This window comes from Melanerpes formicivorus, unplaced genomic scaffold (assembly GCF_026170545.1).
Source record: "Melanerpes formicivorus ecotype bairdi unplaced genomic scaffold, bMelFor1.0.p_v2 SCAF_30, whole genome shotgun sequence".
NCBI classification, from domain to species: Eukaryota; Metazoa; Chordata; class Aves; order Piciformes; family Picidae; genus Melanerpes; species Melanerpes formicivorus.
In genome coordinates this window covers 5,658,483-5,677,852 of record NW_027142382.1, presented here as the reverse complement: position 1 = coordinate 5,677,852, position 19,370 = coordinate 5,658,483, and the positions used below count along the sequence as shown (strand labels likewise).

The 19,370-nt window shown below is 43.9% G+C and overlaps 1 protein-coding gene across 5 annotated transcripts in view; it reads left to right on the top strand.

The window, feature by feature from the left end:
- NDP (norrin cystine knot growth factor NDP) overlaps positions 1–18,720 on the top strand; it is a 33,130-nt gene extending 14,410 nt beyond the window's left edge. For 3 of the 5 annotated variants that reach the window (XM_068155125.1, XM_068155124.1, XM_068155126.1), the window contains 2 exons: positions 8,119–8,518; positions 17,905–18,720. In XM_068155125.1, coding sequence (XP_068011226.1) covers positions 8,345–8,518; positions 17,905–18,132 — 402 coding nt within the window. In that variant the 5' untranslated portion in view covers positions 8,119–8,344 and the 3' untranslated portion in view covers positions 18,133–18,720. Of the gene's footprint in view, positions 1–5,885; positions 6,118–8,118; positions 8,519–17,904 lie in introns of those variants that run through there. The other 2 variants (XR_010989418.1, XM_068155127.1) reach the window with 2 other exon arrangements.
- The last annotated feature ends 650 nt before the right edge of the window (positions 18,721–19,370 follow it).

The following is a 19,370-nucleotide window of genomic DNA, read 5'->3' as shown; positions in this document are numbered from 1 at the left end:
TTTATATGTGTCAGCGTGGAACATATTAAAATTTCTCAGTAGCGGTATGTTAGGAATCCCTCTGATGCCCCACCTCTAACTTAGCAGAACAATAAAAGCAAGGTTGTAATAAGCCTTTGAGCAGCTGGCTGTCTATATATTCCTTCTTTTCTCACATAATCTAATTCAGACTATTATCCAGGCAGCAGTGGCACTACCACTTCCAGACACTCATTGGTCCTCATCCTGTTTGCTGGAATTCCATTGTGCAGCATGGAGATCCTTTCTCCCACAGAGGAGTATAACCTTTCTCCTGGTGTCAGGACAGCGGGCTGCTGGTGCCATGGAGATACCAGTCCCAGGAATTCCACCACATCACTGTTTTTCAGTTCCTCTTTGTTATTTTTCTGCGCACATCAATCATTGTTACAGCTCACGCCTGTCACATTTATGTGCTCATTATTACTGAGCTGCAAACTGTGTTGGTCTGAGACTGTGGAGGCAGCACAGGTTATGTTGCCCTTTAAGACATGTGAGTTGAGGATCTAAGTTAATGCCTCAGCTCTGGTTTGGCAAAGGTTAAGCATACCATGGCGGTGACAATCGCATTACTGTCATAGCAGCATGGCTCAAAGAGGGTAGGACCCAGAAGAACTCTGTTCCCCTTGTTAGAAGACATTAAATTGTTACTATGAGCCAAATATTTATGTTCCCTAATTATCAGAGGCTGAATTATATGGATGATGGTCTGAGTCTTGCCTGTGTATAAAAGAAGAGAGGATTTTGCTCTAGGGTTAGAAAAGAACGAACTTCTCCTTTGATCATGCTATCTCCTGCACGCAAAGCATTCTCTGCTGGTCCCTGTGGCAGGAATGTCTGTGTGTAGTATTAAAGAATAGGAAACCCATTCCTAGTCCTGCACCTATTGATAATGTCAGTCCCTTGAGTTCTCTGGAAAATATATGAAAGATAGAGTCAGAAACTGCTCACCTGCTTGTAATACACTCCAACAAGTAGAGGACACATGCCTGAATGCACTAGACCTCTCAGCAACTTGCAATTTGGCCAAGAGTCATTTTGCCTCATGTTGGGTCACAAGACTAAAGCAGAGGTAATTACTGAGGCAAGTCCTATAGCTAATGCTTGGCTGGGAATATTTATGCTTCAGCCAGCAGCCACCCTTGCTAGTTTGCCTCCTGGGAAGGATGGGCAGCCTTACTCACACAGCTCAGCTCTGTGCCTGGTACTTCACCGAGGGGTGATCCCATCCGGTACCCTCTGCATGAGCAAATGGAAAGCTGTATTCCTCACAATTCCTATCCCATGCTCAAGACCATGACCACTCTGCTATTCAGAGAGACAAAAGAATGAAGAAAGAATCTGAGGCTGGCATCACCTCACTATTAAATGACTCTAGTAGCTCATTAGAGAGAGATCCCATACATGCCCCTAATCAATCTATTTAAAGTTTCCTGGAAACAGGAAAAGGAAAGAATAAAAATACAAGCACTCTTTTGTCCACCAAGTGGACAAGTGTATTAAGAAACTTTTCTCCATGTTGGTCTGTGCCTGTCTGCTGGCAGGGTGCCAGGGTGTGCAGTACCCACTAGAGTTTGTTATTTCAACCGCCTTGCAGGAAGGCCTTGGCTGCTCCCCCTCTTCTAGCTACCTGAAAGACTGGAAATGTTCTTGGAAACTTAGAAATGAGAGGGAAGCTCAGGCAGCTCAAGTGCTGTTCAGCTTAATTTGTTCCACCTCACGCACTGGGACCCCACTGCATGAACACTTATGGGGGCTTTACAGGAGCTGCTGCAGCAAAGCCTGGGGAACAAGTCCCATGCGTTCTCATCACACGCATGCTGGTGCTCTGAGAGGTGCTTGCAGCAGTAATGCTATATTATGTTATATTATATTATATTTCTTCCATTATATTTACTGTAATTACTATGCTGTTTCTTAAGCGTCAAACACATTGGTCTTCCTACTTTTTCAGCCACAGGTATTCATCTCCTGAAATATTAAAAAACCCTCAGTAGAAAAAAATGTGCAGGCCTTTCTCTCAGCTGCCACCAGTGTGTCTGACATTTCTGACTGCTCTGAGGTAGTCTCCGTTTTATGTTCTTGGGTTTTACAGGGCAACGTTCTGCAAGTTACTGGCTGGCAGGTGGTAGGACAGGCAGCCTCAGTAGGACCAGAAGATGTTTTGTCTCCTGTGGACACTTGAATGAAAAGGTTTACGTCCTTCCTTGGGAGCCTCTTTTCTTTCTGCCTTGTTCCCTTCCCCTCTTGTCTTGCCTCCCAGCTGTGCCCAGCTCTGTCCAGGAGTGCATGTAATTTGTGTACCCTCCTTGCAGGTGCACACTGCTCTGCAACCTCCTGTGTAACAGGGGGATGGAGCTCCTGTGCTATGGGTGAGCACACTCCCCTTGGTGTCAGAGGGGACAAGCTTCAGCACAGCTGGATGTCAGCAGGGCAAATGCTCATTTGGCATAATGAGGCCTCAGGAAAGCATTTCACTTATGTAGACCTGTAAGGCTCTCACTTGAAATATTTAGTTTGGTATTTGTCCTGTCTTGGGAGGGGAAAAAAACCTGTTTAAGTGTTCACCTGCTGCTTCCCAGTTGCCACATGGGCACTCTGTGACTTTGTCAGGTGTTTTGAAAGGTGGCTGCAGCTCTGAGCAAGGATTTTGATAGCATATATCACAGAATCACAGAACCACAGAACGTTAGGAGTTGGAAGAGGATCATTTAGTCCAACCAGGAGGAGGCCAGCTATTTCACTGCTGGAACAGAAATGGCCAAAGTAAAATAACTAGAAGACACTTATTTATGGAGCTAAAACATGCACTGGAGCTGATTCAAGCCTCTGAGCTGATTCAACAGAAAGCAGGACTAGGCACAGCATCTTAGGTCATCTACTATATAAACTGTTTTCTTAAATTGCTCAAATGATCACTTGTATAATTTTGTCCCACAGCACACAGTGCAAGCAGTGCTTGAGCGTGGTGCAGGCAGTTCCATAGGCTGGGAACTGTCTGAGTGGTATGGAGACTGCAGGAGGCCTGAGAACAGACCACAACAGGCCAGGTGGCCAGAGGGCTGGAAAGCCACTCCAGGTGTCTTTAATGTCCCAGCAAAGATGTGGGCTTGGTGTGGATTTTTGCTGTGGACATGCAGAACAAACACATGGCTTCAGGACACAGGGAACCTCTTCACAATGGCAGCCCTGGCGAAAGGGCAGTCCGGCTGCTGCTGCCACCTGGGAGCTATGATAGAGAGTGGGGCAGCTCTGTACACAGGTGTCCACCAGCTGACAGCCCATCTGAGGCCTCAGCAACTCATTGCAGGAAGAGGATAAATGGCTCCCCAAGTTTTCTGAAAGCACAGCTTTGTTATTCTGATATTGTTGTAATGAGTTGCTGCAGAGCACACTAGCACTATGGCCAGGTGGCAGCAGGAAGGACACTGCAGCTCTACTCCATGCCCAAGACTGAAAGTCTGGATGATGTCTCCAGCACAGATTGCTCCTCCTTGCTCTCTCATCCCCATTCCCTTTCATGGCCCTTCTCATGGCAGTGGGTAGTTTAGCTCTGCAGAACAAGCCTTGGTATAACCTGATGGTGTAGTCTGACTAATGCAATTGTTGCAACTACAGTCCAGATCTTGGAGCACCAAATCCCCAAACAATCATCTTTCTGGCATGAACTTTTCCAGGTTAGATAAACTTCCTAAGAAATACATTTTGGACTCATAGAAGATGTCTTGGGTTTTTTTTTTCTTGTCAGAACAGCAGTGGTGAACTACCTATGCACACAAATAAATACAGACACATATATAGTGACAGTTTTTGTAGGGCTCAAGTTTGGAGAAACTAAGTAGTCTTGCAACTCTTCTGTTTACATAACAAATTCAGAATGAGGGAACCACATGGCGGGATCCAAGTAATTGTGTTTACTAAATATGCACAGCATGCAAGGCCAGGCTTAGTTATATATACACACACTGCTGCTCCATCAGGATTTTGGCAGCCTCCAAAACACAAGAGGCATCGAATGACTTGATTTGTGCCCTCATCGTCAAGGAGGAGACTCAAACATGGAAAATGCACAGCTAAACCAAGGCCAAGCTGAACAGACATTCAGGCCTAATTCAGGGGGCTCAGTAGCAGGGAACAGCTGAGTAGAAGTTCACCATAAATGAGTTTTTCCCTCGCTCCTTTCCTACCTTCCTGGGTAAAAGCGATGCAGATCCAATAGGCCTTCGGAGAATTGCTCAGCTCTTTATTTTTTTTCCAAGATACATAGCGAAAAGGGAATTTCTGTTTATGTTCTCACCAAGTGACTGGCTAAATAATTCCAGATGACAGACTTTTCTCCTGTCCTTAAAGCAAAACAAAATCTTAACCTTCACCCCTCTGTAAATAAGAGTATGATATGAAATTTTTATTTCAGCATTCACAAAGCAGTTAATAGCAACAGAAAGTGGGGGGAATAATCCTAACTGCCCCTGTGTCCATGTACAATGCAGTCTGGGATTGTATGTTCCTGTGGTCTGCCTTTGGGTTGGCTTCTATTTTTCCCTGCAGTTTTTTAGGTAACAGCTGTAACAGTTTTTAGCATGTTATGTCTCTATGAATTCCTGAAAACTAGTTTCATGGAAAGGGCACCATAAGCTTGTTACTAACAGCACGCAATGTCTGTATCAGTGAATTCTGGAAAAATCCAAACCCAAAAATGGGAAGCAGTGATTTTCATCCACTGTTAGCCCAAATATGTCTGCAGACAGTTTTCAGCCTGAGAATAGGAAGTCATCTTTTCATCTTTTTCTTTGCAGGATGCTGTAAAGAAGAAGTATTTTAGCTTCCTTTTGTTAGCTTGACAAATGAGCTGTTCACAACAGGGTTGTTTTTTCTTTTTCCACAGGAAAAGAAATTGAGGAAGCATTAGCTGAAATAAAAGAATAAAACTATCTATGTGAAATTAATGAATCATGATTACAGGTGTACTTGCATCTGGTTTTGGACAGAGGGATAGACTGAAAGCCACATATATCAATCCCAATACCGCATACTGCCTAGGATATGATCATTTCAGATAGCATTTCAAAAGGAATGCAACAACAAGAAAGTTAAAGTGAAATGCCATTGCACACTATCAACTGGAAATGGAAAATGTCATGCCAGCATATTTCATCAGTGAGGTACCTGAGGGAACATATTTGGATGGGTTTTTACACAATCAAAAATCTATACACTGACTTCCATATGTTTAAATGTCCCTGTGAGGCTTTTTGTCCCCCCAAACATCTCAATTCTATAGAGCACATATACTTAATGATAATGATAATGATAATGATAATGATAATAATAATAATAACAATAATAATAACAATAATAATAAACAACCAGGTTGGAAGAGACCTTCAAGATCATCGTGTCCAACCCATCAACCAATCCAACCCACCTAAACAACTAAAAGGTATGCCCAACCCATCAACCAATCCAACCCACCTAAACAACTAAAAGGTATGCTTCACACAGGTATGCCAGGAGATAATGGCATCTGCAAATAGTCCTGTTTCCAATACCTACACATTCTTTTTGCCAGCATGTCTATCAACAACTGTACACAGATTTCTCACACAAGATGGGTCACATTTACCTCTGTGGTCTCCCTTTCTTACTAGCAAATATGTGATCGCAGTATTTTTTTCTTCTTTAAAACGTTTTGTTACCAAAGCTTGTTACATTTTAATTTATTTATTTATTCATTTCTTGCTAGGCAAGTATCAGGGCAAGTTTAAAAGATTGTGAAAGTCTTACTACTTTGTGTATTGTGCTGTGCTTATCAGGAAGAAGGTACAGACATCTTCCTTTTCTCACATTTCCCCCCTCCTTCTTTCCAGCTTTCTCAGGATCTTTTCATGAAGCAGACTCTATGTCATCCAATTATTTCCTGAAGAAAACTAGAGAGATAAGCCTTTGAAAACTGAGCCAGGACTCCAGATTTCTCTCACTGTATTAAATCATTAAGACACAAAGAGATATGGAAGCACAAAATTAACAGTGGGACAGAGAGAGTGGGAAATGGGGATCCCTGGAAGCAACACGACATGAGAGGAGACCGTCCAATATCAAGTAAATTTAGCTGGACAGAGAGGGAATTACTGGGTGTGTAATACTGATTAACTATGTTGGAGAGAGACTTTGCCAAGCAGCATGTTCTGGTCAGCCTCTTTATAAAGAATAGGAATGTAGGTAAAAGGTTAAATAAATGTAAAAAAAAAAAAAGAAAAGTTCATCACTCCTGCTGTTAGCTAATCCTTGGGCATCAGTCTGCATGAATCAGAGCAGCACAGTTCACTTCTGGGAACAACGCTGTCCCAGCTCCCATGACTGAGAGATTCCTCTCTTAGCCTGCTACAGTGTTTGGAGGGATATTTATTGACATGAATGAGTCTGTGCATAAACGTATCCAAGATTCTAAGTGGTTAGTATGAGTTTAAGCTTGTTACACTGCAAAGGCATTGTATTTTTTAAATGACATATCCACTGAAAATCATTTGCTTCAGAAAAATATACCAGGTCATAAGTTAGACTCTGGGGGGAAAAAAAAAATTGTTTATTAAATTCAACTTCACATCATTTTTCCTTTCCTGCTTAGGCACATGGATGATAGCTTGAAATCCAAAAAAGGCTTTAAACAATGGTTAGTACACAGAGCATCCCTAATTATATTTCTTCTCAGCATGAGATTTTATATGTCACTTGAGCTCAGCAAATCCTGACTCCCAGCTTGGATGAGCTCTGGAAGTGTTTCTCACTGCTAGGCACTCTCCTCACAAAAGTGTTTGAGCGAGCTATAAAGCAACACACAAATCATCAAGCACTCTGATGGGGAGGCCTCATCATTTCAGGCTGCGTAGGAGATGACTATCAGTCAGTTTTGAGTACCAACAGCAAACCAGAAAACAGTTTTGAAAGAGGATTGTATAAGGCAATAAAGGCACACAGTGGCTATTTAAATAGGCAAGAGGTTGTGAGGGAGCGTTTCTGAGCGATCAGGAAATAGTTTTACTATAAGTTTCTTCTGAAAGTCCTTGCTTTTTTTTGCTTATGATTATCCTTTGCTTCATCAGATTGCATTTAGCTGGATAATCCACGGCTCTTCCAAGCTATAGATGTTTGTAGTAAAAGCAAAACTAAACTGTTTGAGACAACAGGCTTTGTGAGAAGCTCAGGGGGTTGTGATAAAGCAGCTAAGGGAGGTGTCCTACTTTCCCTGCAGCACAGAGCTCTGGACAGTGTTTCAGGGGCTGCCCTGTGCCTATTTTCTGGGGGATCGCCAACATGCACCAGAAATCTAGATGCCTGGGTGGATATCCACTTGAATCCACCTGCATTTATTTTTGTTCCCAGTTGATAGGTAGAATGTACTTGGATATTATGGAGCAAAATATATTTTTCAGATGCCACTTTTTAATTAACAGGAAAATGTGAAACTGAGCAAGTGCAGCCTGATGAGTAAGTAAGTAAAACCTGCATGTGTGCGAGTTTCACACTCAGGAGGTCAGGGAAGCCAGAGACCTAGGCAGTCCTCCATGCAGGGCAAAACAGTGCTTAGAAAGCTTTCCAGGGGACCATTTTGCTCATGCCTGGGCTTGGACTCTCAGCATCCCTCCATCCTGGGAGTGTCCCTTGCCTCTGTAGCACAGCAGCTGCAGGAGAACAACATGGAGCCCCTAGAGCCAGGGATAAACCTACCTCAAGCCTTTCCATGTGCTACCTAGGCCAGAAATTCCCATCTGTAGTGCAGGAGGCAGCCTAGCTTTGCTCCCCATGGACACACTGTCCTTTCAATTTGCAGAAATCTCTGATGTGTTACAAATGACCAGTTTGGAGGGAAGCCCATTAAGGACATCACCAAGTGAAAAAGATTGGCACCATGCCACTTGGGATGTTAAAAGTCACAAAGCTCTCTCCAGTAAAATGACAGAGCAATGCTTTAAGCCTTGACATCTCCTTCCTAATGCCATACACACTCTACCTGCTGTGGGAATGATGCTCACTCAGAGAGTATACTTTAGCTAGCAAAAATCCTGGGAGCCTTAACATTATTTACATCTGTTTTTTCTCCAGGCATCTTTTTGGTCAGGATTGTGATTTATGCTGGTTTTATCCCAGCTACACAGGAGATTCTTTGATGGATTACAATCTCAGCAAACTCTAACTAGAGGAGAAGAATGACAGTGAAGAGGCTTAAACCAGACTTTTTACTCTCGTGGAAAGGAACGGGCTGTCAGTATTTGGAGTTTTTTTAGTGCTCTACCTCCCTCTGCTGTTACCAGCGAGAAGTTCCTCGACAATGGGAAATCAAGTACTTGCGGCTTCGATTTCCATGCTCTCTCTCCTGGCCATGATGGGAGACTCGGACAGTAAAACAGACAGCTCCTTCATGATTGACTCCGACCCCAGCCGCTGTATGAGGCATCACTATGTCGACTCCATCAGCCACCCCCTCTACAAGTGTAGCTCGAAGGTAAGGATTGCCCTCAGCACCTCACAGCAGAGTGCTGCACCAACAGAGTTGTTAAAATAAGCCATTTTAGGTGATTTTTCTCTGTGCAAATTCCATGCTACCAAAATCAAGCTGCAGAGGCATGCTGATGTAGAGACCTCTGAGTGTGCACACCAGAACTAGGACTGGAGAGAAAGGTTCTTGACTCTCTTTTCACCTCTTCAGAAGGAGAAACAGACTACTGACATGCAGTAAATGGTGAGCTTTAATGGAGCATGTTGGGATGTCAGGTGCTGGTACCAAGCAGATGGGCTAGTTTGGAAGTTTAGATCAACCCAGCCACCCCCTCCTTCAAGTGAGTCTTTAATCAGGAGTATGTAGACTTACAACTTTCAGGGTGAAGGACTGAGCTGAAGAATTACATGGTAAAATGGTAATGAATCAAGAATGTGAAAAACATGGCTTATTTCTTTCCCTGATTTAGTTTCAGGGCCTTTGTTTTCATGCAGAATGACAATTGGATATTTACTGTAGGGCTTAGGACCAGAAGGAACTACAAGATTATCTTTCATTTGGGATTTCAAGCCTGAAAAATTTTGTGTCAAAAAGGTTTAGCAGCCTGTGCATATAGCCTCTAGTAATTTATTTCATTGTGTGGAGAAAAAGAATGGGGAGAAACAATGGGAACATTCTTGCTGGTTCCTTTCATTTTGTCCTAATTTATTCCATTTTAGTTAATTCAGCATGTATTCAGTTGTACAGTCTCTGCATATTCCATCCCTCTGTTCTGTGGAAAGTGGCTTTGCCTCATAGAATTGCCTGGTTGGAAAAGACCTTAAGATCATAAAATCCAAGCATAACCTAACATCTCCCTGTACACAACTGTTAGACCATGTCCCTGAGCTCTTCATCCAAATGTCTTTTAAACACCTTCGAGGATGGTGGCTCCACCACTTCCCTGGGCAGCCCATTCCAGTGCCTAGTGCCCCTTACAGTGAAGAAATGTTTCCTCATATCCAATCTAGATCTCCATTAGTACAACTTGAAATAATTTCCACTTGTCCTATCACTTGGGAGAGGATTCACCCACATTCCTGGATTAACAAAAGGGGACAAATGCCAGCACCATGCCAGCCCTGTGCTGGGTAAGAGAGCAGTGAGAGGCAGGTACATGATGGCAACCCCCAGCAGCAGTGATCCTAGGAATACTTCTAAGGAGGGAGGATGCACGTTGTTCAGACAGGTGCAGTGCTGGCTATGGAGACTCCTAAAAACCTTTGTGCAGAATGAGCTGTATTTACTTCCTGCTATCAGCACAGGATAAGGTAGTACCACAGGTAGCAGGAAGTTGTAAAATTTAAAACGAAGCACAAAGAGTCAATAGAAAGTAAGACTTGCTCAGAGCTCTGCACTCTCCCTTTGCACCAGGATGGCTACTGCCCTTGTTATGCACCTTCAGTGGGTCTTGCCCTGTGCCTGCTCACCAGAGAGGGACTGGTGGCCTCAAAATTTGGCACAAAGGAAAGTCCTACTCTGGGTATCCTTACACCATTCTCACAGCAGTGCTGTCAGCCCAGCTTTGTGTAACCATGCCTGATTCACAGCAATAGGAGACCAGAGACTTTTGCCCTACTGTCTCACAGTCTCAAGCTGCGCCAGGGGAGGTTTAGACTTGAGGTGAGGAGGAAGTTCTTCACCGAGCGAGTCGTTCGTCATTGGAACGGGCTGCCCAGGGAGGTGGTTGAGTTGCTGTCCCTGGAGGTGTTCAAAAGGAGATTGGACGTGGCACTTGGTGCCATGGTCTAGTCATGGGTCTGTGTTGATAGGTTGGACTCGATGATCCTCGAGGTACATCCCAACCTAAGTTATACTGTGATACTGCTTCTGAGTTCAAACAGTAAATTCATGCAGTACTTGTGATTCAGGAGAGATCTTTTGATTAGCTTTCAGACCAGAATAAACCAGGTCACCAGGAGCTGTGATTGCACCTGGACTCTGTGGGTTTCTTACTTGATGGCTGGGATGTGCTGCTAGGTCTGTACATGATTCTGCACACCTCAGTGAAGCCCTTTCACTGTGTGGTTGCCTTCCTTGCTCTGCCATTGCTGTCATCATCCTCTTGTATTTTGATAAAACTCTGGCTGCCAGAGACATCAGACAGGACTTTTTTTTTTTTTTTTTTGAAGAAGGGATGAAGGGAAGGGAAGGGAAGGGAACACCAGAACAAGGGGACACAGTCTCAAGCTGCGCCAGGGGAGGTTTAGACTTGAGGTGAGGAGGAAGTTCTTCACCGAGCGAGTCATTCGTCATTGGAACGGGCTGCCCAGGGAGGTGGTGGAGTCATCGACCCTGGAGGTGTTCAAGAGGAGATTGGACGTGGCACTTGGTGCCATGGTCTAGTCATGGGGTCTGTGTTGATAGGTTGGACTCAATGATCCTCGAGGTCCTTTCCAACCTAAGTGATACTGTGATACTGTGGAAGGGAAGGGAAGGGAAGGGAAGGGAAGGGAAGGGAAGGGAAGGGAAGGGAAGGGAAGGGAAGGGAAGGGAAGGGAAGGGAAGGGAAGGGAAGGGAAGGGAAGGGAAGGGAAGGGAAGGGAAGGGAAGGGAAGGGAAGGGAAGGGAAGGGAAGGGAAGGGAAGGGAAGGGAAGGGAAGGGATTCAGAAGGAAGGAATTTGGAAGAAAACCCAGCAACTCAACTTCTTGTCATTCCCAGTGACAGAGAAAAGCAGTCATGCCTTTAGGCACAGGACTGATGGAGATGAGAACACAGAACACATTGTAATGAAAACCAGATTATTTCAAAAATGAGCTTGGAGAAAAAAGCTGTTGAAACAAACATTTGTAACTGACTGAAAAAATGTCAGTGGCTTCTTTTAAATCAAGCCTTTAATGGAGATCATGTTTTGCAATATTACCACATCTCTTGGCTTCCCAAATTCCACAATGGTTTCAAGAACTATTTTCTTAACTATACTGTAAGTTGCATGGACTTTCTCATGAAGTGTTAAACCAAGCTTTTTTATTTTTTTGAAGATCTCAGGAATCTGAATCATCCTGGTAGACATATGGCTTCTGTTCTGGATCTAGCATATAAACACAGAAACATAGAGCAATATTAGACTTGTTAATGAAAATTAGACATCGTGTCTGTTCCTATATATAATGTGATAGAAGATAAACAAGGGGGGGGAAAAACGAGAAGGTTCTGTGGGAGTAGCTGTGGGAATTATGGAACCTCATCTCCACCAAGTTCCCATTGTGAAGCTTGGATGGACTACTGATGCCAAGCAGAGACTTTGCCCTTTTTTGGCATGATATATTGGTTCCACCAAGCTCCCCTTTTTCACTCCTTATATTTTCCCCTTTCAGTGCAGCATAGAATTACAGAAGTTAAAAATGGCTTCAGAAACTGCAATTCAGATTATATCTGCTGTCCATCTTGGTTAAAAAAGGATTATGTCTACTGTGCTCCTCTGTGGAGGCTGCCAATTGTACCCACATGGGAAGTAGTTTTGTTACATTTGGAAACAACCACCCAATGTAATTTAAACATTAAAATTCCCCCTTGCTGTGACCTCAGGCAGATGTTGAGAAAAAAGTTTCAAAGCCTTCAGAAATATAGTCTATTATACTTACAGAATGTACAAAAGAGGGATGGAAAAAGGGTCCTGAAAATGTGCTTTCCTTTGACCTAAAGGAAGTGTTTCTATCAGCTCATGAGGTGTTGCTTTTCCAACTATATTGGATTCTGCCTTGTCTCTGTCACAGAGATGCCCTGATCTTCACCAATGTGCTGGATCACCTCATCGTTGCAACCAGAGCCTCCTAAATTACAGTACTGGCTGTAACATACTCTTCCTCCAGATGTGCCAGGAGTGTGCTACCACTGTCAGCCTTGCACTACAGAATCCACCCCAGAGAGACGCAGACAAGATGAAGAAAGATTTAGAAAATGTTCACAGACACTTATTCATGAGGTAGCTTGTGGAAGATTGTCAGTTTGAAGCCAGGTGCTGGTTGAATCTCTGTTCTAATGCATCTCAGCCCATCAACATGAGGAGGAACTTCTTCACTTTGAGGGTCACAAAGCACTGAAACAAGCTCTCCAGAGGGGTTGTGGAGTCTCCTTCTCTGGAGACTTTCAAGACCCCACTGGATGCATTCGTGTGTGACCTGTGCTAGATTCTCTGGTCCTGCTCTGGCAGGGGGGTTGGACTTGATTATCTCTTGAGGTCCCCTCCAACCCCTAACATCCTTTGATCCTGTGATCAGCTTGCTGACAAGGAGTTCGGAAAAGTAGACTACAAATACCATTAATAACTAATCACTTCACATCCTTCTGAATATGGCTCAAATGTTAAGAGTCAAATGTTGATTCAGACCCCAGTTGCTCTCTTTCATGGTCTTCCAGACAGCTATGAGACTTTCACTAAGAAAACCTACTCTGTAGCATACTGAGGCACAGACCTCATGGCATCTTAGAAGGAGAGGCTGGACACTGTGGAAAGCTCAGGAAAGGCAGGATGCACTTTATTGTGAGAGCATAGGGTTTACATGTCTTTCAACTACAGCACAATGCAAGCAGGAGTCTAGGAGTACTTTTCCATTCCTAGCAAAACAAAACTAATCTGAAAAGTAATTGGCTGAGCAATTCAAAACTTCTTACACCACTGAGGAAAACTGAAGAAAACAGCAGATGTCCATTACCTGTCTCCTCTCTGTCTTAGTGCTTCTCAAGGCCTCTTCATAATGAGGGTGTCTGCTTCTTTACCAGCACACACTGTGTTGCAGGCTCAAAAGAGGGAGATGGGGCTCTTCAGCTTGGAGAGGAGGAGACTGAGAGGTGACCTCATTCATGTTTATTAAATATGTAAAGTGTGAGTGCCAAGAGGATGGCGCCAGGCTCTTCTTGGCAATATCCAATGACAGGACAAGGGGCAATGGGTGGAAGCTGAGGTGTAGGGAGTTCCATGGAAATAGGAGGAAAAATTATTTCACTGTGAGGGTGACAGAACACTGGAACAGGCTGCCTAGGGGGGATGTGGAGTCTGCCTCTCTCAGGACCCACCTGGATGAGTTCCTGTGTGACCTGGTCTAGGTGATTCTGCTCTGGCAGGGGGGTTGGACTGGATGTTCTCTCGAGGTCCCTTCCAGCCCCTAACATGCTGTGATTCTGTGAAAAGTAAAATTAATTAACTCTTTCTCTTCTCCAACCCCCTCACTATTCTTCCCTAGCTGCTCATACACGTGAGACTCCTGTGGTCCTCACGTTGTCTGTAGCATGTTGTGCTTCTGGATCCAGCGTTGCTAGGTAGCATGCACAACCCCACATGTGTGGGAGACAAAGGGAGCCAAGAGGCCTATCAGGTTCTAAAACACCCACACATTTTTACTATATATATCCCCCCACTGTATTACTGTGCTATGCCACCATAGTATTACTAATTATTTAGGTGATAATCTCAATTGCACTATAGCATAGGATGCAATTGACAGCTGTTTGGATTGATTAGATGGCAGAGCAAAGCTTTTAAAGTACATACTATTTCCAGCTCATTTGCACACCTGCCAAAAACCACCGGTGCTGCTCTGGATTTATGAGGAGTAGGAGGTTCAATTTTGCTGAGGTTAGCCCAGAAGTTTAGAAAGCTATTAAAATGGGAAATCTGAACATTTGTTATCTTGTGAGTTTGACTTGACACCTATGGGGCTACGGCATCCGTAAAAGTCTACATCGTCATCCAAAATCAGGGCATAAAACCAACACTGTAATTTTACATAGTATGATTATTGACCATATTCTTATGAAAAAATAAGTTGCCAGTAAAATTTGAGATTAGAGTCTCCACAGAATAATGCATGTTTTTAAAGGCAAGATTTGCTAAGCAATTATAAATGCAGTTGCACATTGACTGGCTTTGCAGTAGTGTGGCGGGTTTAACTTCATGTTAGTAATCAGACCAATGGGATTATTTAGACCTCATCATTATTTTCCTTTTCCATCCAATGGCAATTTATTTACATTCTACCACTTTCCTACTCAGTCTGTGGAAAATTTTCCTAGGCATCAGCCTAAAACTACCACAAAAGCTTGCTGGTTGAGGGGATATTGGCACATCAGATAATTCTATCGTATAATTACACTGCTGCAACTGTTCTGTAGTCTTTAGTCCTGTTCCTTGGGGGTTTGTTTTTTGGTATTTTTTCCAGCCATTTCTGAAAGTACTTGCAGATACAGGAGCAGATGTGTGCCATAAAATAGTCCTCAAGGCAACAGTACCAGAAGTGACTGATGCTCCAGAAGCATCAACCATTAGAAGTTCACCTTCTCCACACAGCCACACATGTTGTCATATTTGGGCTAAAATCACTGAATCGTAGCAATGATGGTTGGAAGGGACTGTGGAGGTCCCCTGAACTTTCCAAAAAGCATCTTGTGGCCATTGCACATCCCCTTTTGCCACTCCTGAGAAGAGTTTGCGTACCTTGTCCTTGCAACCTTCAAGCGATTGCCAACTGCCTCTTCACCCTCCTCTTCAGTCAAACACTTGGAAATAGCTTGTGACAGACAATGCACACAGTATGGTGAACTGGTCAAACTTGGGGACCTAATAAGAGCTGTCAAGGGATCCAACAGTTTAAAATGCCCCAGTCTGCTGTCTTTCCTTTGCAGTACAGGCAGGATTACGTACATGTGTATCCTCCCACCAGCTGCCTGCCTGTCATGATGAAAAGTGAGATTCATTTAACGGAGGGACAAAAGTGGGTCTTTATCTGCCAGTAATGAGGTGCTAGTAGTGTTCTTATATACACTACAGACACTGGTATGAAGGAGCTTGACATAGCTGATAGTCTGAAACCAGGATGTAGCTCAATAGTACTCTGAAATGTCCTTCCCACCATATTACTACTAAAGGCTGAAGTATCTGTACTCATCAATGTACACCATCACAGGAAGGGGACCACAAATTTATCCTACAAATCATGAAAGCCAGCAAATTTGTCAGAGAGCAACCCATCACTTAATTAAGCCAAGAAACAAGATGGTACCAACCCCAGATCATCAGTTCATGAAGACACCTATCTCCCTTGTAATCTACTTGTGTTGTCTGGAGGTGTAGTTGTTAGTATACTAACACATTTCCAAGCAAAACATTCAGCATGCAAGTACTCCTGGAAGAGTAATTTTTAATGGGTGATCAGTGTCTTTCCCATGGATGCAGGTGGTGCTGGTATCTCCTACTTGATACCCAGAACATTCTCTCTCTGTTTCTCATGACTCTGACAAAAGAGAAAATTAAACATATGGCATACCTTCCTGCAAGACTTGGAGATTTGCAGGCTGTTATGCATGTGTAGGGAAAGAAACTCAAAATGGTTTCATGTTGTAAAATATTTGCAGTTATCCTTTAGGCTGCTGAGATGTTAGGAAGAAGTTCTACACAGAGAGAGTGATTGCCCATTGGAATGGGCTGCCTGGGGAGGTGGTGGAGTCACCATCATTGGAGGTGTTCAGGAGGAGACTTGATGGGGTGCTTGGTGCCGTAGTTTAGTTGTTTAGGTGGGTTGGATTGGTTGAAGGGTTGGACGCGATGATCTTGAAGGTCTCTTCCAACCTGGTCTATTCTATTCTATTCTGTTCTATTCTGATATATGCAGCATTAATATTTAATTTTCTTCTCAGCTATAGGATAGACTTCTGTCTGTTTCGCTGCCTACTTCCTCACCTATGTCACATTTTGACCTTGTTTGAATGATACAATAAGTTGATTTTTTTGTATTTCTGTTGATTAAACAGAATTGTGTTGGTTAAACAGATAGGAACTTAATATTTAATTCCCCACTCTTATACAACAGTTTGTTCAAACTTGTCCAACACCTACCTGTTAAGAACAGCTGTTTTTAACCACATCATTTCCTGTGCTTTAGCACATCTTTCCATGTTTTATACAAAGCCTAAGAGAATTTATCCAAATTCTCTGCTAAGCAAGGGGTTGTTGGGAAAGGTGACTCCCTATGGGCTTTCCTTCCTCAGTGGCTCCTGTTGTGCAAATTACCTTGTTCTGGTCACAGTTCATACGGTGAGCTCAGGAGGAGAAGAACCATGGAGCCTGCATTGCTTTTGGAAAACCTCACTAGTGAACCCTCATGTTTGGCAATGAGTTCATTTTGTTTACATTTTCACTCTCTTAAGCTATGCAGTGATACAGATACAACTCATCCAATTATATATACAGACACACATATAATTGTCCATATGTATTCAAGGTGATTGTAAAAAGAGTGAGCTAGAAATGTACTTCTTTAGAGATCTTCTTTATATTTCTGCTTTAGGTGTCTATATAGAATCACAGAACTGTTGAGGTTGGAAGAGACCTTTGAGATCATCAAGTCCAACTGCTCATCTAGAGCTCACAATCCCACCACTACTGCTAAGCCATTACCACTAAACCATGTCCCTAAGCATCACATCCATGCATCTTTTAAATACCTTCAGGAAAGGTGACTCTACCACTTTCCCAGGCAGCCTGCTCCAATGCTTGACAACCCTTCTTGTAAAGACACTGTTCTTAATATCCAACCTGAACCTTTCCTGGCACAACTTGAAGCCATTTCATACATCTAAGCATTTGAAATATTCACTGGCCTCAGAGACCTGCTCTGCTGGTCATTAATACATACACTCAAAACATTGGAAAATACCCCACAGAAGTACCAGGCTGACTGATGATTTGAGGGCTTGGCTGCCAGAAATACTGGGTTAGAAATTTGCAGTTGCAGCTCCTGTGCAGGAATGCACAGCTGCCTGTGATCATTTGGAGCCCTGAAGTCAGTTTTCAGAAAACCAGGCCCCATAGTCCTTATTGGTATTGGTACTTGGGACTCCAGGAGTAGCCTTGCTTTTTTAGGATGTCAGGTAAAGATAGGACTAGGGGGAATGGAACAAAACCGGAAATGGGTAGATTCAGATTGGATATTAGGAAGAAATTCTTCATCATGAGGGCAGTGAGGCACTGGAACAGGTTGCCCAGGGAGGTGGTGGAAGCCTCATCCCTGGAGCTTTTTAAGGCTAGGCTGGATGTGGCTGTGAGCAACCTGATCTAGTGTAAGGTGTCCCTGCCCATGGCAGGGGGGGTGGAAGAAGATGATCCCTGAGGTCCTTTCCAATCCTAACAATTCTATAATTCTATGATTCTCCTGCCCATGTTACTGTCTCCATTCTCCCAGACACAGCTCAGAGGCAATGTGCTGTGTGGGACTGGGTGCCCTTCCAAGGTAGGAAGATGTAGGAAGCAAAGAAAAAGGCCAGGCAGCTTGGAAGAAGGTACCCATCTGCTGGTGTTAAGCTGTGCACTGGCAGCCCCAGGGGCACATTCCCTAACCTGTCTCTTTTCCTCCACAGATGGTACTGCTGGCTCGCTGTGAAGGGCGCTGCAGCCAGACGTCACGCTCGGAGCCAATGGTTTCTTTCAGCACCGTCCTGAAGCAGCCTTTCCGCTCCACCTGCCACTGCTGCAGGCCCCAGACCTCCAAGCTGAAAGCCATGAGGTTGCGATGCTCGGGGGGCATGCGGCTCACGGCCACCTACCGCTACATCCTCTCCTGCCACTGTGAGGAGTGCAACTCCTAGGGGTGTATGTGCCACAGCAGAGAGGGGGTTGGGATGCTGCTGTTGAGGAAGGCTCCCAAGAAATAGTCCAAGGTGAGGCCGACACTCCCAGCGTACGTTTGCAGCATGGACAGGACTAACTAGGCTGGATTGGATCTGAGAGCTAAAGTGTAAAATATCCTGGGGTCCTGGATGGTGCTGGTAGCAAAGTGTGGGCTGTGACAAAGGCGAAGGCACAAGGACTTGTTTTAAAGAAGCCTTTCTTTCTTGCTGAAAGGATATTTTTGTGAGTTTCTTCTTTTTCAGGCTCAACAATGACCTCAGAGAGGTGCTTTTACTTTAGGCCAAGGGCAGCAGGGGAAAAGAGTGGAAGGACAGCTGGATGACAGCACCGCGCCCTGGAAGGTGGCATTCAGACAGAGGATGGGCATCAGTTCCAACATGCAACCCCTTAACACTATGAATTTTATTCTCAGTCTTCTAGTAATATTGGCCTTCAAAACAAACTGTGTTGCTGGCAGGGTTTTCTGTTACTGACCTAGCAGCCAAGTGCTGGATAACTTTAATTGTGGTTCGTCAGAAATTACAAATAAATCATTGAAAATTGAACTGGATATGAAATGTCACGCTGGGATTACACAGCCCCAGCCAGCCAAAATGATTACTTGCAGTGTGTGGCATTACAGTCCAATGATTGAGTGACTCTCGAGAAGTGAAAGGTCATGAGACTCATCATTCCCTTCTAAAAGCCTGGAAATGTGACACATCTCATCTGTCACAAAAGCCATTACTCAAATGCTAAAAACCAATCAAAGATTAAAATGAGACATACTAAATGGAGTCTTTTCTTAAGTTGGGTAGAACTGTGGATGTACAGAGTCAGGGCCACCAAAACAATCACCCAACCTAGGACTTATTTTCATCTACAGATTTTAGGTTATTGAGTGAGTACCATTTTGCCTTTTAAAGACCAGCAATGCCAAAACCAGGGGCATTAAGCTGACATGCCCATAGGAAGGTCAAGCCAGAGTCCCAGCGTTATCCACTCAGCCACAGAGGCTGTGTGTCAATTTACCTAATTATCTGCTACGTGGGATCCCAGGTGATTCACCATTCCGCTTGGCAGCTGCTTGGAGAATAGCTTAGCTCTTGGCTGGTCCCTACACTGACACATCCTTTGTGCACGCACAAGGATGTAGGAGTCTCTGGAGGAGTTATAAGACCAGAGCTCAACCATAGGTGAAGCTACCCCACAGCTT